Source organism: Cucurbita maxima, unplaced genomic scaffold (assembly GCF_002738345.1).
Source record: "Cucurbita maxima cultivar Rimu unplaced genomic scaffold, Cmax_1.0 Cma_Scf00027, whole genome shotgun sequence".
NCBI lineage: Eukaryota > Viridiplantae > Streptophyta > Magnoliopsida > Cucurbitales > Cucurbitaceae > Cucurbita > Cucurbita maxima.
In genome coordinates this window covers 540699-561742 of record NW_019272043.1, presented here as the reverse complement: position 1 = coordinate 561742, position 21044 = coordinate 540699, and the positions used below count along the sequence as shown (strand labels likewise).

Sequence of the window (21044 nt, the reverse complement as noted above, 5' to 3'; positions counted from 1 at the left end):
GTAAAGGGTTGTTACTTATTTCTAAATTTTAAAGTATTTTTATTAATTTTCCACTAATTCTAAAAAAATATATTAGTTTATTAAACTTAAATTTCTTATAAATAGCACAAATAATTTGCAGTTAGTACCAAGTTGAGCGAATAATTAGTATCTTTATTTTATTAATAATAAAGACAACGTTGGAAAATAAAAGGCCATATAAATTGATTATTCACATGCTTTTCATGGGATTCCTCGAATATTTCTGCGTCGGACGTCCAAACAAGAAACTGTCCATCCCGAAAATAAGGATCCACCGTCCATTCGGAGGCTCGTGCGATATCAATTGTTTTAATTGGTGGAACACCAAACCCTCATGCTCCTGCGTCGCACTGGATAATTCAATGAATCTGACCTATTCTGATAGCCAAGATCGAAGAAGAGAGGTGGAAAGGAAACCATGGAGAAGGCGAAGCAGCTTTTGGAATTGACTCGGGAGGAATCCGATGCCGTCGAGAAACTCGACGGCCGGCCGAATAGTGCCGGAGATTCTTGCTTCTACATCTTCTTTTCTTTTAGAGGCATCCGGGTCAATCGCGTCGACCAGGGCTCATCGTTTGTACTCTCAAGGTCCCCCCGCGCCTCACGGTAAGAACACTCAACTCTCTGTTAGACTGTTAGATCCTTCGCCATTTATTTGCCCTAATTTTGGAGCTATTTCTGAATTCTGATGAAAACGCTACGAAATCGATTGACGATCGGTTATTCTGCGAGCGAATCACTCGATGAAGAAAGAGGAGAGGCTGATTTCTCAAATTAAGCACTCAAATCGCTCGATCGAAATCGAAATCAAATTACTCGATGCAAAATTTTCTCGGAACGATTGAATTTGTATCGTATTGTTCAATGGAGTTCGAAATCTGTGGGGAGTGCTTTTATTTTCCTTAATTGCAACGCCTCTTGTCATCGATTTGTCGTTTCAGGATCGATCGGGGAGGCTGGCTTCGGGTGCGATCGCAAACCTAGTCAATGAAATTGGCAGCGCCGTAATCTACGATGAGCCCCCACCGACGCTGGTTTCTGTGGACATTTCGATCGCATACTTGTCGACCGCCGATGTTGATGTACGTATTATCCTCTCTTCTGCTACTCAGATTCACTTCACGAGCCCTAAAACAAACAAGCAAGAACGATGAAATCTAAATTGTTTATGAAAATTGCAGGATGAATTGGAAATAACGTCGAGGCTGTTAGGGCAGAAAGAGCGTTACAATGGAGCCAGTGTGATTATTAAGAACAAAAACGACTGGAGAAATTGTTGCAGAAGGAAGGCACTCGTTCTTCAGAATACGATCCAAAATGTGAGTGAAAGTAGAGAAATTCATTTAAACACTGATTTTCTGATCCACCATTCTTGGCAGACATATAATCATATTCAAAATTTTTATTGAGCATAGTTCGTTCATCACTACCAGTGCTAAATAACAATGCAACATAATAATTTTTTAACATTGCTCAAATTTTGGTTTTATCTTTACGAATGAAAGTTAATTAAATTACCATTTAGTCAACTATCTTTCAAGTTTTGTTCATTTGAATTGGAATTGGTAGATTACCAATAATGAATTTTAAAAAAAAAAAGTTAGAATGGGTATAAGGATTTTTTAGATATAAAATTGAAAAAATTAATGATTTATGCCACAGTCAAGAAAATGACTAATACAATTTGGAAAAATTGTAGATTTATTGTTTTTTTTTTTTTTTTCAATTTAACCAACAAAATACTCTTTTGAATTCATATTTATCATTTATTGAATTAAACTCATGATTATTATTATTTTAATTTTTAAATTATTTGTACGATCTAAGAATTTCCTTAAATTTTAAAAACTACCTTTAAGAATGTTTTATTGTTAATATATCGTTTCAAGAACGCACTGGAATATCAATAATCTCCCTTTTTAATTTTATAGGTACTAAAAAAAAATTACCTTGAAAAATATATTTAAACACATTTTTTAAATAAAAGGTTAAGGGTTTTATTTAGAATTAACACTAATAATATTTTTAAAACTTTTATTTAAACTTTTAATTTTATTTTTATATATATTAAGTTTTAACTATTATAATTTATTTGTATGACATTTTAACTATTATATATAATCATTTTTTAAATTGGTGGTCAGACGGTTAAATAGATTAATAGACATAATATGTCATATTTATTAATAATACAAACAATCAAAGTCTAATAGAAACTGAGAGATAATTACAAAAAAAAAAAAATTATCTTATTTTTTAAAGAAATTAAAGATTTTAAATATTAGAACTAATTTCTACGTTTCAACATACTATAAAAATAAATTCTAACTTCCTCCAAAAAAATTTTAATTTTTTTATAAAGAAAAAAAGGAGTAGCATATATTAAATGAAAAAGTCAATTTACGAGTTTTTTAATTCCACGTATATTTAGCCAATTTTGTATTGATCAGTCCAATCCTACCGTTAGTAGATATTGTCTGTTTTCACTCGTTATATATCGGATAATAACTATGGAGAGGGTCTAGTCCTACTTCGACGCACCATTTGGTGACTGGCTCTGACACCATTTGTAATATCACAAACCCACCACTAGCAGATAATATCGATATTCCGCTTTGACTTGTTATGTATTGGGTAATAACTATGGAGAGGGTCTAACCCTACCTTGATGCACTGTCTAGTAACTGACTCTGACACCATTTGTAATGTCTCAAGCTTACCGCTAGCAAATATTGTCCGCTTTGACCGGTTACATATGACCGTCATCCTCACGATTTTAAAACTCAGTATGCAAGGGATAAGTTTCTACACCCTTGTATAGAATGATTCGTTCCCTTCTCCAACTGATGTGGAATCTCCAAACCAAGTCAAGTGCACTCAATTTCAATTGAGTACCAATGACAAACGGTAGCCATCATTGGTTCTAATACCAACGAAAAGTAATCTCTACGTAAGATTTTGAAAATTATACATTTTTTCTATTCAAATATGAGTCCAAATTTAAAAAATTAAAATGCTTGGAATTTATGAATTTTTAGACTTTTCTTTTTGATTTATTATTAAATTTCTATTAAATAAACGTGTGCGCTTGAAAATAGCTTGTTCGAGATTTTGAAAATAGCCTCAATTAAATTGTTTTTTTATAATTAAATTGGTGCTTGAGTATCAATAATCAATAAAATTTTAATTTTATAGGGATTTTCTTAAAAAAATAAATGCAATAAAATTACATATTAAACACTTTTTTTTTTAGATGGACGAATGACAAGAATTTAAATTTTATAGAATAAATCAGACCATTTAATTTTAAATATAAAAGATTCAAATTTTTTAAAATAATATTGAAATGTACACGAATTTATTAAATCTGTCAATTATTTTAAATTTTATATTAATAGACAAAATTTAAAATATAGAGATTTTAATTTGATGGAAATATAAATAAATTGTCCAATATTCCTGAAAAATTATTTAAATTATAAAAAAAAACAATAATTAAATTAATAAATAAACAGTTTCTATTTTTAAATAAGTTAAAATGCTTATTATTTTTATTTTTAATTTATTGTCTATTTCATCAATGAAATTCTAATAAAATTGTTATAAATAGAAATTTAATACCATTAATATAGAAAAATTTATAATTTAGTCAAAATTAAAATTTAGTCTTTTTTTTTAATTTTATATTATGATAAAACTTTATAAATAAAATAATCCCAAATAGTTTTTAATTTAATTAAAATAGAAAGATTAATTTAAAATTTTAAAATTAATTGAGATTAAATTATTATTATTTTTTGGTCAAAATTAGAAGGGTTAAATTTGTAATTTCACAAGAAAAAAACAGAGAACCTGTGTAAAAGAACGGGGAAGAGAGACGGAGCATAATTGCGGCGGCCGGCGATGAAAAACCAGTGAGTGAAGGGACAAAGTCAAGCGCAAAAGGCGTGAACTCTCAAGCGTAAGCAAGGACTTTTGTGGCATTTTCAAATTGTCAAAACCCTAAAGACAATTTTACCCTTCAAAGTAGCATTACACCACCTTCTCTGCTTGACCAAGAAAACAGACTCAGTCTTTCATAAATTAAAAATTAAGTGCTTACAATTCATCTCTTTTCTTGATTTCAACATTTTAAATTTTGAGGAACAGGTAAAATCATGATCAGATTTCCGAATCGAGAAACGGCAGAATTTTGTTTCTGTAAATGAAGAACCAAGACTTCTTTAGCCCTCAATTCCAGGCTCAGAGATCGAAGAACTCCAAATCCCGAAACGAACGCCGTTCCGGTGTCATAAACAAGCGGAAGAATCCTGAATCTGTATTCCCGTTTAAGTATGTGAAAGCTGGTGTTAATCGAGTTTCTGGATTTTTTAAATCCATTTTCATCAGTCGGAAGCAGAACGCTTCGGATCGTACTGTGATTGGCGCTAGAGAAGATAATAATTCTCGCAGAGAATTCTCCTGTGAGTTTTTTTTTATATATTTATTGCGGTGAGTTGGCTTATTGATATGAAAATTGATTTTGTTCTTCTTTCACGTGTAGCGTATTCGTCGGGAAGCTTTGGGAGGAACTCGTCGCCTTTGAAGTCTTATGGATCGTATGCTTCGTACGGTTCATCGTCTACCTTTCCCAGCGATTTTTTCGCATCTGCAGGATTCTCGATTGACGTAATTTACAAGGCGACGGATAATTTCTCTGCTGCGAATGTAGTTGGAACTGGAGCATTTGGAACGGTGTATAAAGGGAAGCTCAAAGACGGATCTCTTGTTGCCGTAAAGCGAGCCAGAAGGGTACGAAGTTCAAGTTCAAGTTAAATTCTGTTGATTCTCTCCATTGTTGATTAGGTTTCTGTTACTTTCTTGAAAGTTACGTAACAGTTGAGTCCATCACGTGATAGAACTTGAGATTGACAATGAACTGAATGATGATATTGATCTTAATCTAACCATTAAGTGCTTAGGGTTAAGATTTGTATCGATCTAGGGTCTATAGTTCCCTTCATTCCAGAAATCAATACGATGCAATTCTGCGAGCATGACAGATTTTTGATACTTTTGGCAGAATGCGCACGAGAGGCGATTGTTGGCTGAGTTTAGAAATGAGATACAAACTTTGTCAAGGATCGAACATTTGAATTTGGTTCGTTTGTATGGCTATCTGGAGCAAGGAGATGAGAGGATTATTATTGTTGAATTTGTTGGCAATGGAAATCTGCGGGAGCATCTTGATGGTAAGCAATTTTGACGAATCATTTTGAATTTTGTTGATATGTTCAGAGGAGAAGATGTCAAGAAGATTAACTCGTTTATGCAGGCAAGCGAGGAGTCGCCCTCGAGATTGCAGAGCGTCTGGACATTGCCATTGATGTTGCTCATGCTATCACCTATCTTCACATGTACAATGGTATGCACACGATTCTAGTAATGCATTTGATAGCTTTCATAGAAATGGTTAGGGAGTGCAAATCCAATATAAACTAAAATTTCAACTGTTCAAGCATGTTCGGAAGTGATTTTGAACGTGACAAAGACAATTTTTAACAGCTTCAAAATCACTAAAAACAAGCTTAGATACAAACTAGCTCATGCTGTTCAGTTGCTGAGTTCAACTATCTAGTAACTGATGAAGCAGAGAGAAATCTGAATCTGAATTCTTATTATGCAACTGACAGATGCGCCAATAATCCATAGAGATATAAAGGCTTCAAACATCCTAATCACCGAGAAACTACGAGCAAAAGTGGCCGATTTCGGGTTTGCACGCCTTGTTGCAGAAGATTCTAATGCTACACATGTCTCGACCCAAGTTAAAGGAACAGCTGGATACTTGGATCCTGCATACTTAAGGACTTATCAGCTCACTGAGAAGAGTGATGTATATTCCTTCGGTGTGTTGCTGGTAGAGCTCATGACAGGAAGACGCCCAATTGAATCAAAAAGGGATGTCAAAGAAAGAGTAACTATTAGATGGGTAAGTATTTTTCTCCTTTATACCCTGCAGTTTTACATCACATTCCCTTGAAAACCTCAGCTATAGAATGAGTCGAGCATAACTCATAGCGGACATTGGCTCAACTGTGTTTATGATCTCTAGATTTCATGCAAGTAAAATCCATGAGTTATCAACCGTATCATGAGGTCTTGTTTTGAATTTCTTCCTTGGAACTAATGGGTCGAGTAGCTCGAAAAGAACTAGTTTCTGCGTTGCGTGGATGGAACACGTCTCAGATAAGCCTTATTGTGATAGGAGTAGAGTTCGCTTATTTTCAAGTCGGGCCCTAAATTCCCTCTCTTTTTAGATGAACATAACAATGAAAGAGTAGGATCAAGCGCCTAGCTTATAAGAACAGTCGAGGTGTGCACAAACTGACTTAGGCGTTGATACGTCCTATTAAATATTTGTATAAAGGAACGTGTATGAGAAAGGAGGACGGGAAAAGGAATTTTGTGATAGGAGAACGTGTATGAGAAGGGTATCTTTTTACTAGGCCATTTTGTGATATTTCCATGTGAAATGTTGGCTCAGCTTCTTAGTTCTAAGTCCAACCAAGAGCTAAACAGCTCCATATAGACCTATCCCATGCAAACTCCAAAGCAGAGCTCAAACAAAATATACATCATAATCATATAGAAGACATGATAAAAAATTGCTTACGCAGGCAATGCAGAAGCTGAATGAAGGAGAAGCTGTGGTTGCCATGGATCCCAGACTGAGAAGGACTTCTGCATCCACACGGACCACAGAGAACATGCTCAACTTGGCTCGCCGATGCCTCGATCCATCGAGACCGTCACGACCATCCATGAAAACTATTGGAGAGGAGTTATGGGGAATCCGAAAGGAATATCGAGATAGATTACTATCGTCTTCTTGCTCGGAGTCTGTTCGTTCAGCAGAATTTCCCGTTCGAAATGCAAGAGATAACCTTTATGTTTCTTTAGGCATTAAAGATGAAAAAGATTTGTACAGCAAATTTGTTTCTGCATAAGTTACCAATACTACTGAGACTCATTTTTAAGGATTATGGTCCATAGGTCAAGAAGTCTTGATACGATAATTATGCATTCGTTAGTTGAATTACGCTTGGTCTTCACTTATATTTGAGTTACATTGATTTTGACAGACATTTCTAAACGTATATTCACACGTAAATTATCCTCAACATGAATGAAACCGGATTTAATGGCCACCATTGATGCAATTTTCTCATCGTTACCCGTACAATCAAGATCCGTGTATGAAATGTTGAGGATTGTTGGGAGAGAGTCCCACGTTGGCTAATTTAGGAATGATCGTGGCTTTTTAAGTAAGGACTACTACATCTCCATTGCTAGGAGGTATTTTGAGAAAGTTCAAAGCAAAGCCACGAGAACTTATGTTCAACCTCTAATCCATGGGCAAACGTCAAGCCCGCAGTGGAAATTATGGGCAGGGGGAAATTTCTTGGCCCATCATTAATGGGCCTAAATGATAAAAAGCATTAAATCATGGCCCAAGCGGCAGGCCCAGTCTACGGGTCAATGGGCCAAACTGACATCCTACCGTAGAAATACGGCCCACAAGGAATGGCGGGAACGATCAAACTACCCGACACGTCAAATCGAACTCTCCCTATTCAAATTGCGTTCACAAATCATCACTATAAAACCCAATTTCATTTCCCATTTCTCGCGCGCTTTTCCAAACCCTACCCAGCCCCAGCAATTGCTCTGTAATTTCTCTAAAAATGTTGGAACTTCATCTTGTTCAGAATTCGCTCCTCAAGAAGGTCTTGGAGTCGATCAAAGATTTTGTGACCGATGCAAACTTCCATTATTCGGCCACTGGATGCTCGCTTCAGGCCATGGATTCGAGCCATATTACCCTGGTGGTTCTTCTCCTTCGAGCGGAGGCCTTTGAACTATATCGTTGCGACAGAAACATTTCCGTGGGAATGAACTTGAACAACATGTCGAAAATGCTCGAGTGTGCCGGCAATGATGATGCCATTAGAATCAAGGCTGATGACGGCAATGATACTATCACTTTCGTGTTTGAAAGCCCCAGTATGATCTTGCTCTTTCTGTCCTTCTTTAGTAGTTTCAATCATTTTAGAACCTCGTTCTCGTAGTTATGTAGTTTTTAGATTATCGGATTATTTTTCTGTTGTCTTTTGAACTTCTTGATCTGTTAGATTTAAGTAATAGTAGTTGCATCTCAAGGTTCATTTCGTCTCTAAGCATAGTATGATTCTTAGGTCAGTTTCAATGATTGTTAACTAGAAAGGCATCGGACTCTGGATCTGAAGCGAGTATCTGATGCTTTCTTTCTTACCTTTTGTCCGTCCCATCCATGGTATCAGCCCAACGCAAGGTTTCCAATTTTGAGATGAGATTGATGGACATCGATAGCGAGCAACTTGGAATTCCAGATTTAGAGCATCATGCTATTGTTAAAATGCCTTCTGTTGAGTTCGCTAGAATTTGCAAAGATCTCAGCAGCATTGGTGATACTGGTACATCCTAATACCTTTACCTTTCAGTGTTTTATCTGATTTACCTGACAAATTCTTGGATTATGAAAAAATTAATTGACTTCACCGATTCTTACAGTTATAATCTCTGTGACGAGGGAAGATGTCACGTTCTCAACAATAAGCGATATAGGATCTGCAAACATTGTTTGCAGCCAGAACGCTGCTGTAGCCAAGGTCTGCATGCGCCTTAACACTTCAGGGATCTGATTTCATTAACTTAATTCTTTTTTGAATACTGAATTTTGATCTGTCTCAATTTTGGGGCATGCAGCCAGAAGAAGCAACAGTTATAGAGATAAACGAGCCAGTTTCTTTGACATTTTCTTTGAGGTATATGAACTTATTCACCAAGGCTACACCCCTATCTAATACAGTTACCATCAGCCTGTCTTCTGAGCTACCTGCCATTGTTGAGTACAAAATAGCAGAGATGGGACATGTTAGATTTTACATGGATCCCAGTTAGAAGATGATGAGGATGAGACAAAACCTCAGGTATAAATGTATAATATTCAGTTGCCATTTGTTTCATAAATCCATTTAGGACGTTTCCTGCAGTAGAGTAGTTAGTGTATTTTAGGAGTTTTTCTTGTCCAATACGTACTTTTCTGTTTCTGAGCTTACAATTTTAACATTTTCCCCTCTCATCATATGATCATTTCATTTTTGGCCAAGATGATTGTAACCATAAGCGGAAGTAATCTTTTAAAACATTTTGTTAAAAAGAGCAAATGTTACTTAGCTATCTACCCTAGTTGGATTGAATTGCAAAAATTTTAGATTAAAAATAAGTTTGTGTAAGTGTGTGCACTGTGTATTTGAGTAGTGCAACTTAGATTGTTGTTGGCCGTTAAAAAGTGTTAGGTGTTTAGAAAGTGAGTGTTTTGTATATTTTTGTGTATTGAATGTTCTGAAAGAAGACTAGTACTCTATAGGGTATGATTTTTTGTGGAGTACTTTTTTTCCTCTCGGGTATTATTAAAGAAAATTTATTTAAAAAAAAAAAATTATTTACCATTCCTACCCCATTTTATAAAAGATATTAAAAATGTACAAACAAATTCAAGTTAATTTGAGAGAATTGTAAAACAACTAAATATATCAACACTTGTGGCTCAATTGATTTAAAGAAATTATGTATAACAAAAAATAAATTATTAAAAATTATATAAATTAGGATATAACAGCATATATGTTTGCAACAAAAAAAATAAAAATAAAAAAAAAATAAATATAACAATGTATAATGGGTAAGAAAATTAGAACTTACCATGCTTTCCACATGGTTTAAAATTGCTCAAATATGATTTTGATTCAAAATAATATAAATGCATGCATAAATCATAATCGATGACACTGTCGTAAGGGGCCACAGGTCACGCACCATTGTAGTAAGCTAACTCCAATAGTAAGGTCACTTACCATGGTGGCCTTGGCCAAAATCACTTACAACAAGCCAATTCCAACGGTTAATTACGTCCTATAATAACCACGTACGAATTTAGGAGATAGAAAATGATATATGCTTTCTCACGTAGAAACTAAACAAAATAATAGAAAAAATAATGTATATAACTGATTCAAAACTGCACATTTTAGAATTAAAATACTAAATAATTACGAGTAACTTGATATTAAAACGTCAACTTTGGGCTTCATGAATTAAGGAGGATTCATATGATTCTCCTTCCTCAACTTCGGTTCTCTCTTGATTTTCAATAAAAAAAGAAACTTGCTTAGTCATACCAAGCACTTGCCCGCTCCTCACTTGGTGGGATCCATGCTTGTTATCCTTACTATACTCGGGCCCATGCCTCTAGCCATAAACTATGCTTGTTTTCTTTATTGGGCCCCATACTGGCTATAACGGCTCCTGCTCGAGCTATCTTAGTTTGGTTCGAATCAACTCAAAATTTAGTCTAATGAACCCGATACCTTAACCAAATCTATTCAATTTCAAAAAATTAATCGAACCCAACGCAAAATGCTAGTCCAACTCAACTCAACTCCAACTCAACTCAACTCCTATAATTCGAGTTGAGTAAGTTTGAATGGGCGGGTTCAATGTATACTCTACTTTGATTGATTTTTAATTAGCTTCAAAGGTCGCATCACATAGGCTCTAATAGGGTAAAAGCAAAACCATATGAATAAGCTTTCTGAAAGGGATGAAAATAAATTCACAAATGACTGCTTGGTTCATGTGAATGCCAGAGGTTTTCTCTTTGTGCATTTTCATATGATCATGAGGAAGATTAGAAGATGTTAACCCCTTGAATTCCTAGGCAGGCCCAAAGCACATGAAAATTTCTAGGACAACCGTCCCAAATTTTTCGATATCATCTTTAGAATAACACCTATCAACATGAACATTGTTAAGTAGTAATTGACATGTATTTCTTTCTTTAGGGTCGAAATTCTAATGTGAACAGTCCAGATTCAGAAACGGTAAAAATACGGAATACATTTCCCATTTTAGTTGTGTTTTTCTGTAAGATAGTCCCAGATGTTAACTTGTAAAGCAACTCGGATTTGAATCTAGAAGAGGAACATTGATTAACCTGCAATTTATGTAACTTTGTACATGTCCTACACTACACCAAAAGCAGTAGATGAGCCTGTGAAATGGTTGATCGATCCAAAAAGTACTTTTGCTGCCCCAAAGTGTGTTATTCTGTAAACTCCTGGAGTTGCAGTTTTAGGGATTCTCCATTCTATGGTTGCATAGCTTTGACTGCTAAGCTTGAACGGTCTCGACCACTTAAAACGCAGGCAGAAGTCATCGTCGTCGTAGGCTGGAACCCACAGTTTTTTGTCATGAAGAACCTCCACCAATGCATATGTACCTTCAGTCATGAGATCGTTCCGAGGACAGGCCGACCAAAAGGTAACTGTCACCATATCACCTCTATTGAAGGTGGAATTCTTGGGAACATCAGATTTTACATCCCCAAATTTTACTGAACGAGGAGTTGCATCCATCACAACAGGCGGTAGTAGGCTTATCTGCTTATTCAGTAAATCTGGAGGTTGTGGCCCTGCACCAACTGCTTGGCCATCTATGAGCGCATGGGCAAGCTTCTTAAACTCTTGAATGTAGGCATTTAGAGTATGAGGACCGTATAATGTAGAGGCACCCTGAAAACCAAGATTTTGTGTGGGAAAGTAAGAAAATACAAAATTCATGCTACAGCTTCACTAAAGAACATTCTGTTTTCTACACTTCTTTGTCTCTTAGTTGGTCTTTTTTTCTCCTAAGAGCTAAGAGAGGAAATGCAGAAGAATCCATTAGTACTTCAACATAAGACGTGTTCATGCGGAATTCTAAATAGCAGAATCAAGATTTACAGCATTTACAAGTCTCGGGCTAATAGATAAAATAAAAGCTGTCGGATTCATAGAACAACTACTAAACTTGAAAGAATTAAAGAGTAGGTATCCACAGATTCATAAAACAACTAATAAACTTGAAAGAAAAAGGAGCAGATTGAGCATTTTTATTTCCTCTCAATTTTTTTTTTTTCGCAGGTATAAGATAAAAGTAATGATAATGATTCTCAGCATTTGCAACCATACCATTGAGTTAACTTGCAAGCACTCTTCTATCTACTATATATATATTATTATTATTATTATTTATTTTTTATTTTTTACTGTGACTAAATATTTCTCCACTATGAAAGGATCTCCTAAATTGCCTGAAAATCAATTCCACATGCAACTGTTTAGCCTCTACATGGAGAACTGACCTCATATCTCTGAACTTGGTACTCTTCAAAAGTGGTAACATACTGTGAGTAAGAATTTGTTAATCCCGCAATAACAATATGGACGTCACCATTCAATTCACTTTTACTTCCATCCGTTAGCACTGTTTTCACAGCATCACGAAGGCGCCTCCCAGCCATTGTCGTAAATTCTGGCAGCAAAAGAGTTCTAACAGATATCAGACTTCAGAGTGAAAGCGACAACGTGACAGTGAAATTATGAACTTTTTGGAATTCTGTAAGCAGATGGAAAATTATTCTAGAAAAGATCACATGAACTTTTCATGCGAAGACATGAAGCTTAAAGAATGCAAACGAAGTGATCAGAGAAAAAGGCAATATCAATGGTTAAGCGAAATTACTAGGAGAAATAAAGTTACTTTCTGCAGCCAGCGGGGAATGTTGTAAGGTAATCCATAAGTAATAAAAATAACGAGGTCTCAAATGTCTTCACATTGTTCTCACTGTCTTCCATTATTCTGAAAATTTTGTCACTTTCTTTCCAGCTAAAATTTTTCACAGATGGGTTTCAGAATTTTTTTAATTCCTTGGATTCCTTCATCAAGGAAAATTCAAATACATCCAAAGATAGCAAAATTTGCAAAATCCAACGGTAAACCAAGGCTTTCTCAAATAATTTATGAGTTGAGGAGGATCAGAAAAGGGGGAGAGGGTAATTCACTTAAAAGAGATGATATTTTCTTGGGCCTTTCAAGTCATAATGATGGAGAAATATAAACTCAATGTTCCCGATAGTCACCTTCTCCAAACCACATCAAGCCAATTAAGGGCTTGCTTGCAGCAACATTGTATGCTAAGCACTTTAGACATAATAATTGTAACGACCTAGATCCACTGCTAGCAGATATTATCCTCTTTGGGCTTTCCCATTCGGGCTTCCCCTCAAGGCTTTAAAATGCATCTACTAGGGGAAGGTTTCTACACCCTTATAAATGGTGGTTTGTTCTCCTCCCCAACCAATGTGGGACATCACAATAACACATGCAGAAGTATAGCCTACTTACTCCAGCCAAGCTTCAGGTTAGCACACACAATTGCATATGAATTCGTTCACATGAAAAAACTAAAAACTTCAACAAGCAATTTCTGAATGTGCAAATAAAAAAAATTGAAAGCAACAAGTACAGTTTCTGTTATGAGATTTTAAGACAGCTTAAAAGTGGAGGTGGAAACGTAGGTGACTCTCCCAATATATGTGCAAAGTGCATAAGCTGGTAGAGAAAGTAGAGCAATAAAGAAAGCTACTACCTCCAGGTACTCCAAGAATGATAAGCTGCCCCACTCGGAGGATTTGGATGGGAAGTATTGACGGCTGTAGAAATAATGAAAATTAATTTCATAATACATGGACATAGTCATTGATGTGGATAAGTATTTTCTAATTTCTAAGTTCTTGATTTTTTATTTTTTCTCTCCTATTTTCACTCCCTTCTTGAGTTTGTAACCTTGATCATTTTTTCCTTTTTCATTATATCAATGAGAAGTTGTTTCTTGTTTAAGAAAAAAAGTACTAGAAAATTTTAGAAAGACATACTATAATGGGGCAAAACAACTTATCATTCCTATGGACAGTTTATTACACGCATGTAGTTGGAACTTACAGCCCAATCATACGGTTTTCTCATTTCACCAGTATCCAGTAAGATGGGCTTTGGCCGTTGACAATCAACTTGTTCCTTCTTTGGTGTCTTTAAAAAGTTACGTATGATCCTCCAAAAAGGATTTCCCTGATAAATTAACATCATTGAGGTAAAGAAGGATGGTGAGAGTCCATAGATAGAATCATTCATACTGTAATAACTACCAATTAATGTCATTATTACCTTGTCATCTCCTTGCTCAAAATCAAAGGCACCGGGTCCATCAGTGGTTCCAGCAGCAAATGAGTACCCCATTGCAGCAGGACATGTTTGTACCACTTCAGTAGTTCCTCCACGTTCAAGAGTCACCTCAAGCTTAGAGAAGTCTACATATGTGTGTCGGAAGTCAACCTTTCCCTTTAACTGCTCTGGTGCATTACTGAGCAGATCAACTGCTTTTATGAATTGTCTCTCTCCTATGATCCGTGTGCTTTCGAATTCGTCAGGATAACTGGCATGTTGATGTCACAATTTACTTATAGATTCTCTGAAATTAATAAGGATCTTCAAGTGCAGGACACTTACCCTGGTCCCCGGCCATAGCATAACTCATTCTTCCCACCACAGGTACTGTGATTGAAATCACATGGAAGTCCAGTATCTATACAGAAGGCACCAAGAACATTTGGGCTAACATCACCGCAATTTGATTGACAAAATGCTGACACAAATTGAGGTTTATCAGCATTCCTGAGGGCACCCCTGACACGTCTTGAAGAACTTAGAATCCTGGTTGCTGATCTACCAGAAGGAGATTGGAAAGATGCAGCAAGCTCAAGTAACTCGTGATCTGTGTCAGAAAAATACCAGGAAATTGAGAATGATATGTTTCCTCTTTCATAGTTTGTCTACAAGAGAACTTTTTTTCTTTTTTTTTACTGTATTGACTTTACAAATATCTGCTCCATGTATGCAGCTTGACCAAGTATTCTGTCATCAAAACCATATGCCAGATGCATAACTGACATTTGAATTGATAACTATACTAATTTAAATATATTACACCTTCTTCTGCAGTTAAAAACTATTCTATACTGGTCAGTACTTCAGTGAATCCCAGAAGCTGATCATACCATGTAAATCATTGAGTACTCTACCAAATATCTCAGTCGTACCAATATTTTACTTTTGGTAATCATGTTAACCAGAAAAGGACTGAAGTAATTGACAAAAGTTGAACAAGTGCATGCCACAAAAAGTTGTGGAATAATGTTTTGGATATTGTTTTAAGATGGTTTGGAATTTTATGTGATTTATCATTTTAATGAACATTTTTTTAATTCACTGATTGAGATATAGAATATTGGAATGAAGGTATTGGTATGGGAAGCTGGCTAATAAGGTTTTTACTGGAAATATAAACTCGGGCAAGAGAGTAGACCCAGTCCCGTATGTGATGTTCCTATAAATATAGAGTATCAGAGGAAAAAAGTTACGAATTAAAAATATTTGTTTAAAGCGTATCCAAAATCATATTAGTATTGCATCCACTACTTGCCTTTTTCCTATCTGCTGCTTTTAAAAATAACATAAAAATATATTACTCATCACCAAACATAATAGAATCAGAAGAAGTGATTGAACAGAAACATGGCTGTCAAAAATTTACAGATTGGTCCCATCAACATTGATAAGGAAATTATCCAAGAGTTGATACGCCGACTTTTTATTTTTTTGAGTTCACTTGATATAAAGATATGTCTGGGCTATTTGATAAAGAATTATGGACAAGCAGCTACAGCAATGATAGAACTATAGTTGTATCCATACTAAACAACATCCACACTACCTTCCCTAGCTATCAGTTTTTGAGAGTTGAACCATATGACCAGCACTTCGACGTAAAGCTCGTAAAAAGAAAAAAACTTACGATTGATGAAAAGGTCAGGTATTATGTTTGAGACCCTTCGAGGGATTGTGTCCTCTACAGATATATCTAGATCTGAGGCGATCCCACATTTTTTCTCAAACCAATCCTCCATGAATCGTGCAGCAGCACCTTTGTTATCCCCACTAATCAATGAGTTTGTACGACTCATAGAAGTTCCATGAGTCGCAAACCAATTAAAGCTACCAATAGGACCCCATTCTAGATCCACAAATTTCAATAGGGTCATCTCCTTGTCAACATTGTAGTCGTATTTCTGGCGCTCTTCTGCAGGGTTATTGAGATATGCACTAGGGCTGCGGTTCACACCTGCATCTAAAAGCTCTCCTGCAAGTTGAACAATAAAAAACCACAGGCAATTCATCTTGCTTAGTTGCAAAAAGATCCAGTCTGCAATAACTTTCTTCATGCAGTCATCAGATCAAATCTCATATTGTTCAAATAAACAAAAGCATTCTATCCAACGTTCAGAATTTGCTTCTATATCATCAGGGCAATATATGCATCTCTTTGCAGTAAGATTAAATCCCAATGAAGAGAAAGAAAGAAAATTGCAGTACTTCCACTGAATCAAGTGCAATGATAATGAGTCCTATCCCTTACCTTTGTTTATGAAAATAGAGCCAGGGCGCAGATTCTCGTGAGCTTGAATAATGCTGTTCTCAATACCATTTACAAGAACATTAAATGACTGTCGCACAAATCCAAGAGATGTCACTATGTAAACAATGTACTGGAGATAACCACCTGGTCCGGCATGTGTATGTATTCCACTAATGGCTACATTTTTTTCAGTGTAAAGGTCTCCATACCTGAAATTGAACGACATTAGAAATGGCTCCAAACTCCAAACAATGTCCCCTTCCCTTTTTACACGGATTTCATCAGAAGAACAGCATATATCTCAACATTTTTATTTCAGTTTTTTCTAGCAAGTTCCTTAACTTAGTTGTAGATTGAAAGGAAACATTTCAAATACCTTTCCTTCAATCTCTGAAGCACCTTGATTGTCACCAGCTGCGAGGCCATACAAGCATCGAGATTAACAAATACCACCCTCTCACCCTGCGGCTCAGCGACAATAAATGTACGAGCTCGCAATCTGAAATGAACTCCACCAGCAGTTTGTTCCATGTTAGCATATCCCATCATGTTAACATCCGCCGCCGGTCCAGTGATATCGTAGCTTCCAAGTCCGATCAAATAGTTGGAATCCGACGAGGAGCCTTTACTATTCTGCACCAGTAGAACGGCACAAATCCAAAACAGAACTTCATATGGTTTTCGAAAGCTGAAATTAAACAGAGAAGCAAACTCCATCGCTCGCAACTCGATCAAATAGAGACAGAAGTCAACAAATTCTTTGATTCTCGTAGTTGTTCTTCACCGACAAGTTCATACTTTCTAATCGAAACCAGATGAAATTTGCAGTAAAAGGAAATTCAAGGAAGCTCAAGATACGTTCCTGGATACAGATTTCCCATAAGCTATAAGAAAAAATCGGCCTTCAAGTGAGCTCCGTGAAGATTGAAGATGGTAACGATAAATGTCCGCAAAAGGAAAATTTGGGGAAAACGTCCGATCAAAGCTTGTTGAGGGGGAAATGCAAAAACCACTCTTAGTTTCAATGGTTGATTATTAACTAACACGACTCTCATATTGTTCTTCTAAAATTTTTGGTACAAGTTTCTTTATTTCGTACAAATTTATCTGATTATAAACTCCAATAATTATTTTATTTATTTAAAATATACTAAATATTTATCCACAAATAAAATTAAAAATTTTAATTGAATTTTTTTATTTTTATCTTTTAATTTTGAAATTTATATCCAAAAATATATTTATTCTTTGAAAGGGATCAAAATTACACATTTTCATTAAAATAATAAATAAAATTAATTGAACGGTTACTTAACATTATTTACAATTAAGAGAAAATAAATAATTATTATCATTTATTTAATTTGGTATCTAATTAATTTGTATATATCGGTTATAAAAAAAAATTAATTATTACATTTCATCTTTATTTTAATTACACTTTTTTTTTAAAAAGCTAAAATTGAATTATAATGCACACATTTTCTCTCTTTATTTTGTTTATTTAGTTGAAGTCTAGAAGGTGCAAAAATAATTTATCTCTATAATTCCGACCATTTTGAGCAAGGTCGGCCCTATAGATAAAATGGACACGACCCATAGATGAAATTTTCGGGAACGAAGAATATAATTCCTGTCTCTAGCTTCATTTAGCTAATAGAAAGAAATCTCTATCCGTTCATGCTCTATATATAACTCCGAGTAGGGTTAGCCTTATGGATAAAATCGTCGGGGACGATGAATATAATTCTCGCCCCTAGGTTCATTTAGCTAATAGAAAAAAAATTCTCTCCGCTTCCTCTTCATTTATAACTTCGAATAGGGTCGGCCCTATTAATGAAATTAATATATATATTTTTAAAATAATATTTTTATATAATAGGAAGGGATCATAATTGTAAATATGTAAATTGAAAGGGTAGAAAAGCAATACACAAAAACTCCCCATTTTCACTTTTTGCCCAAAGTTGTGTAGAGTAGCGAAATAGCAGTACCGGAGAGGAGCAACCAAACCTAGAGAGAGAGAGAGACGCCAATGGCTGTCGCCAACAGAACTACGATCAGTCGAGCCCTAGATTTCTCCAGGCTAGCTTCGAGCTTTATCAGAAACTTCAGCACTTCTACGCTGTCAACCTCTTCTTCGGATCCCAGTGCCTCGGCTGCTGCGAGTAAAAACAAGCGGAGGAAGAAGAAGAAGAACCTGTTCGAAGTGATTCAGTTTTTGCCCAACTGGGGAGTAGGATACCATGTCGCCAAGGCTCACTGGGATGAAATATCGTACCAGATCACCAAGATTAATCTGTATAAGGTCTGTCTCCATCTGGTTTTGTTTCTTGGATTTGGATGCTGGTTCGTTTGCGATTATTTTCCCTCTATAATCTTCAGAAATTTTGGAAAGGAACTATATACATTTTCTGCTGGTGGTTATCATTTCTTGTGTGCATTTAATCAAATAGACGGATTGAAGGGTTTAAAAGGTTGTGATTCGGGTAAAAAATTAAGCGGAATTGTGTAGTTTCTTTAATCATTTGCTGAACTTCATAGAATTTTAGAGTTTGGAGGCGTTTGACATTTCCCTCTAACTATTGATAATCAAACAGGAAGCTTAACAATCTGTTTACTTTCGGGACATTAGGCTTCAGGGTTTAAGCTTTTCCTTTGACTTTCTCGACAGAATGGCACGCATGGCAAGGCTTGGGGCATCGCTCATAAAAATGGTTAGTGTTTCTATAACTCTAAATCTAGTCCCTTAATCGTTGTTGGAATTTCATTTTTGTTTTTGGAACTTTGTTCGAATATTTGTTTAGAAGAATGAGAATTCCTTTTGAAGATTATTGTGAGAGGAGTCCCACTTTGGCTAATTAAGGGGTTGATCATGAGTTTATAAGTAAGGAATACATCTCCATTGGTATGAGACCTTTTGGGAAACCAAAAGAAAAGCCATGAGAGCTTATACACAAAGTGGACAATCTCATACCATTGTGGAGGGTCCGTGGTTCTTAACAAATTCATACATACTTAAATCTCTTACATGATCTTTGTGCCTAGGCTAAATTCTAGAATTTGGGACGATGACATCAAGAGTTCATGCTTTATAGCTAATTTAGATGCGTGATTGGGAAAGATAACAGTTAGAACGTTATGGTTAGTTCACTGTTTACTAATCTTCATGCCTGGTATATAGGATTATACTTCATGACAATTTAGTTACTTTATTCTATTATGAATAGTCTCCAAGCATTCAAGTTTAGAGACATGAGTCCCTGAAAGGCTTAAGATGGAGTTTGGTTTAGCACGTTTGCCCTTTAGGCCTCTAGATTTGGTCCCTTTTGAAGTCTCTAACAAGGTGATGGTAGACTTAGCGATCGACATAGCCAACCATTATGTTACTTACAAATGAATATTAAAATTTGGGTATCTACAAACTTGTATTTTTGTATGTTATTGTATCGGCCCAAATCCGCCGCTAGCCGATATTGTTCTCTTTGGGCTTTCCCTTTCGGGCTTCCCCTCAAGGCTTTAAAACACGTCTGCTAGAAGAAAGTTTTCACACCCTTATAAATGGTGGTTTGTTCTCCTCCCCAACCAATGTGGGACATCACAATCCAACCCCCTTCAGGGCCCCGCGTTCTTGCTGACACTCTTTCCTTCCTTCAATCGATGTGGGACCACCCCCAAATTGTGATGTCCCACATTGGTTGGGGAGGAGAACAAAACACCATTTATAAGGGTGTGGAAATCTTCCTCTAGCAGACGCGTTTTAAAGCCTTGAGGGAAAGCTCGAAAGGAAAAGTCCAAAGAGGACAATATCTGCTAGCGGTGGATCTGGGTCATTGCAAATATTGTTGCTTTGTGCAAGTTACTTCCATTGACGACGGAGGTTGACAAAAATTGGTTCCAGGCGCGCCCATTGCAGAAGCTCCAAAGAAAATCAGTGGAGTTCACAAGCGCTGTTGGAAGTATATCCCAAGCTTGTCAAGATCATCAGAGAACGAACCAACCACAATGACGAATTTGGGAGAAAGCAACCCATCAGCTGAGGTTCAAACTTCATGAGACTGCAGAGAAATTTAAGCGGCTGATTCTTTTTGGCCTACCCTATTTCCAGGTTCACAGAGTTCTAATTCTCTCTATATTAGCGGTCCTTAAATATAGTCAGGTTTCCTAACGCCATTATATGAGGAGCATTTTGAGCTTTGCTTGTTTCTGAGATAAAAGAAAGATCAATCATCCCGAACTATGTGTAAGTTAGAACTCGTTTCCTATTCTCAGTTACTACTGGATTTTTATCTTAAATAGGTTGAAGAATCTAGTTGGTATTTGTTAATCTGTGTTCTTCATCCTGCTGTGAGACGAACATAAAAAAAAATACTCGTGAGAACATGTCCTTTTGTTTAAAATTACTTTATGAAGTAGAAATTTATTAGAATATTGGATGAAAAGTTGATGTAACAGTAACTTAAAACAGACTTGGGCCAAAATTAAGTCTAAAAAGAATAATGTTCCATCATGTCGGCTTCTGGTTCAATATTTTAATTTATTTTTACTCTAAAAGTAGTTTGAAATGTTTACGAGAAGTCAAAGATAA

At 35.8% G+C, this 21044-nt stretch overlaps 4 protein-coding genes and 1 pseudogene across 5 annotated transcripts; 4 read left to right on the top strand and 1 right to left on the bottom strand.

Moving 5' to 3' along the window:
- Positions 1–222: 222 nt before the first annotated feature.
- On the top strand, positions 223–1452 carry LOC111499591 (annotated as a pseudogene).
- A 2451-nt stretch (positions 1453–3903) lies between these two features.
- Positions 3904–7106, top strand: LOC111500021 (calmodulin-binding receptor-like cytoplasmic kinase 1). The gene is made up of 6 exons (XM_023151797.1): positions 3904–4484; positions 4565–4812; positions 5084–5252; positions 5336–5425; positions 5694–5992; positions 6681–7106. Exons 1-6 carry the CDS (start codon positions 4226–4228, stop codon positions 7008–7010), a joined length of 1395 nt encoding a protein of 464 aa, XP_023007565.1. The 5' UTR covers positions 3904–4225; the 3' UTR covers positions 7011–7106.
- Positions 7107–7718: 612 nt separating this feature from the next.
- LOC111500022 (proliferating cell nuclear antigen-like) lies at positions 7719–9198 on the top strand. Its single transcript, XM_023151798.1, has 4 exons — positions 7719–8067; positions 8364–8516; positions 8614–8711; positions 8809–9198. The coding sequence occupies exons 1-4, from the start codon at positions 7749–7751 to the stop codon at positions 9001–9003; spliced, it is 765 nt and encodes a 254-aa protein (XP_023007566.1). The 5' UTR covers positions 7719–7748; the 3' UTR covers positions 9004–9198.
- A 1701-nt stretch (positions 9199–10899) lies between these two features.
- On the bottom strand, positions 10900–17479 carry LOC111500018 (neutral ceramidase 1-like). Of its 2 annotated transcripts, XM_023151795.1 has the most exons (9): positions 16833–17477; positions 16457–16665; positions 15836–16180; positions 14491–14755; positions 14149–14416; positions 13927–14052; positions 13574–13637; positions 12287–12456; positions 10900–11675 (listed from the first exon to the last, which is right to left on the bottom strand). In XM_023151795.1, exons 1-9 carry the CDS (start codon positions 17171–17173, stop codon positions 11127–11129), a joined length of 2337 nt encoding a protein of 778 aa, XP_023007563.1. In that variant the 5' UTR covers positions 17174–17477; the 3' UTR covers positions 10900–11126. The 2 variants fall into 2 exon arrangements, with proteins under 2 accessions (XP_023007563.1, XP_023007562.1); XM_023151794.1 differs by having other exon boundaries at positions 13927–14416; positions 16833–17479.
- Positions 17480–18349: 870 nt separating this feature from the next.
- On the top strand, positions 18350–20783 carry LOC111500023. Its single transcript, XM_023151799.1, has 4 exons — positions 18350–18412; positions 18446–18764; positions 19131–19173; positions 20358–20783. Exons 2-4 carry the CDS (start codon positions 18492–18494, stop codon positions 20510–20512), a joined length of 471 nt encoding a protein of 156 aa, XP_023007567.1. The 5' UTR covers positions 18350–18412; positions 18446–18491; the 3' UTR covers positions 20513–20783.
- The last annotated feature ends 261 nt before the right edge of the window (positions 20784–21044 follow it).

Excerpts from the sequence above, each read along its gene's own strand:
- LOC111500023 (XM_023151799.1), top strand. The coding sequence starts at position 18,492 with ATGGCTGTCGCCAACAGAACTACGATCAGTCGAGCCCTAGATTTCTCC. Across the intron at positions 18,765-19,130 it reads CCAAGATTAATCTGTATAAG|AATGGCACGCATGGCAAGGC; the intron begins GTCTGTCTCCAT and ends CTTTCTCGACAG. Across the intron at positions 19,174-20,357 it reads GGGCATCGCTCATAAAAATG|GCGCGCCCATTGCAGAAGCT; the intron begins GTTAGTGTTTCT and ends AATTGGTTCCAG.
- LOC111500021 (XM_023151797.1), top strand. The coding sequence starts at position 4,226 with ATGAAGAACCAAGACTTCTTTAGCCCTCAATTCCAGGCTCAGAGATCG. Across the intron at positions 5,253-5,335 it reads TCTGCGGGAGCATCTTGATG|GCAAGCGAGGAGTCGCCCTC; the intron begins GTAAGCAATTTT and ends TCGTTTATGCAG. Across the intron at positions 5,993-6,680 it reads AAAGAGTAACTATTAGATGG|GCAATGCAGAAGCTGAATGA; the intron begins GTAAGTATTTTT and ends TTGCTTACGCAG.
- LOC111500018 (XM_023151794.1), bottom strand. The coding sequence starts at position 17,173 with ATGGAGTTTGCTTCTCTGTTTAATTTCAGCTTTCGAAAACCATATGAA. Across the intron at positions 16,181-16,456 it reads CTCTATTTTCATAAACAAAG|GAGAGCTTTTAGATGCAGGT; the intron begins GTAAGGGATAGG and ends TTCAACTTGCAG. Across the intron at positions 14,417-14,490 it reads TGCTATGGCCGGGGACCAGG|TTATCCTGACGAATTCGAAA; the intron begins GTAAGTGTCCTG and ends TCAACATGCCAG.
- LOC111500022 (XM_023151798.1), top strand. The coding sequence starts at position 7,749 with ATGTTGGAACTTCATCTTGTTCAGAATTCGCTCCTCAAGAAGGTCTTG. Across the intron at positions 8,068-8,363 it reads TTTCGTGTTTGAAAGCCCCA|CCCAACGCAAGGTTTCCAAT; the intron begins GTATGATCTTGC and ends CCATGGTATCAG. Across the intron at positions 8,712-8,808 it reads AGAACGCTGCTGTAGCCAAG|CCAGAAGAAGCAACAGTTAT; the intron begins GTCTGCATGCGC and ends TGGGGCATGCAG.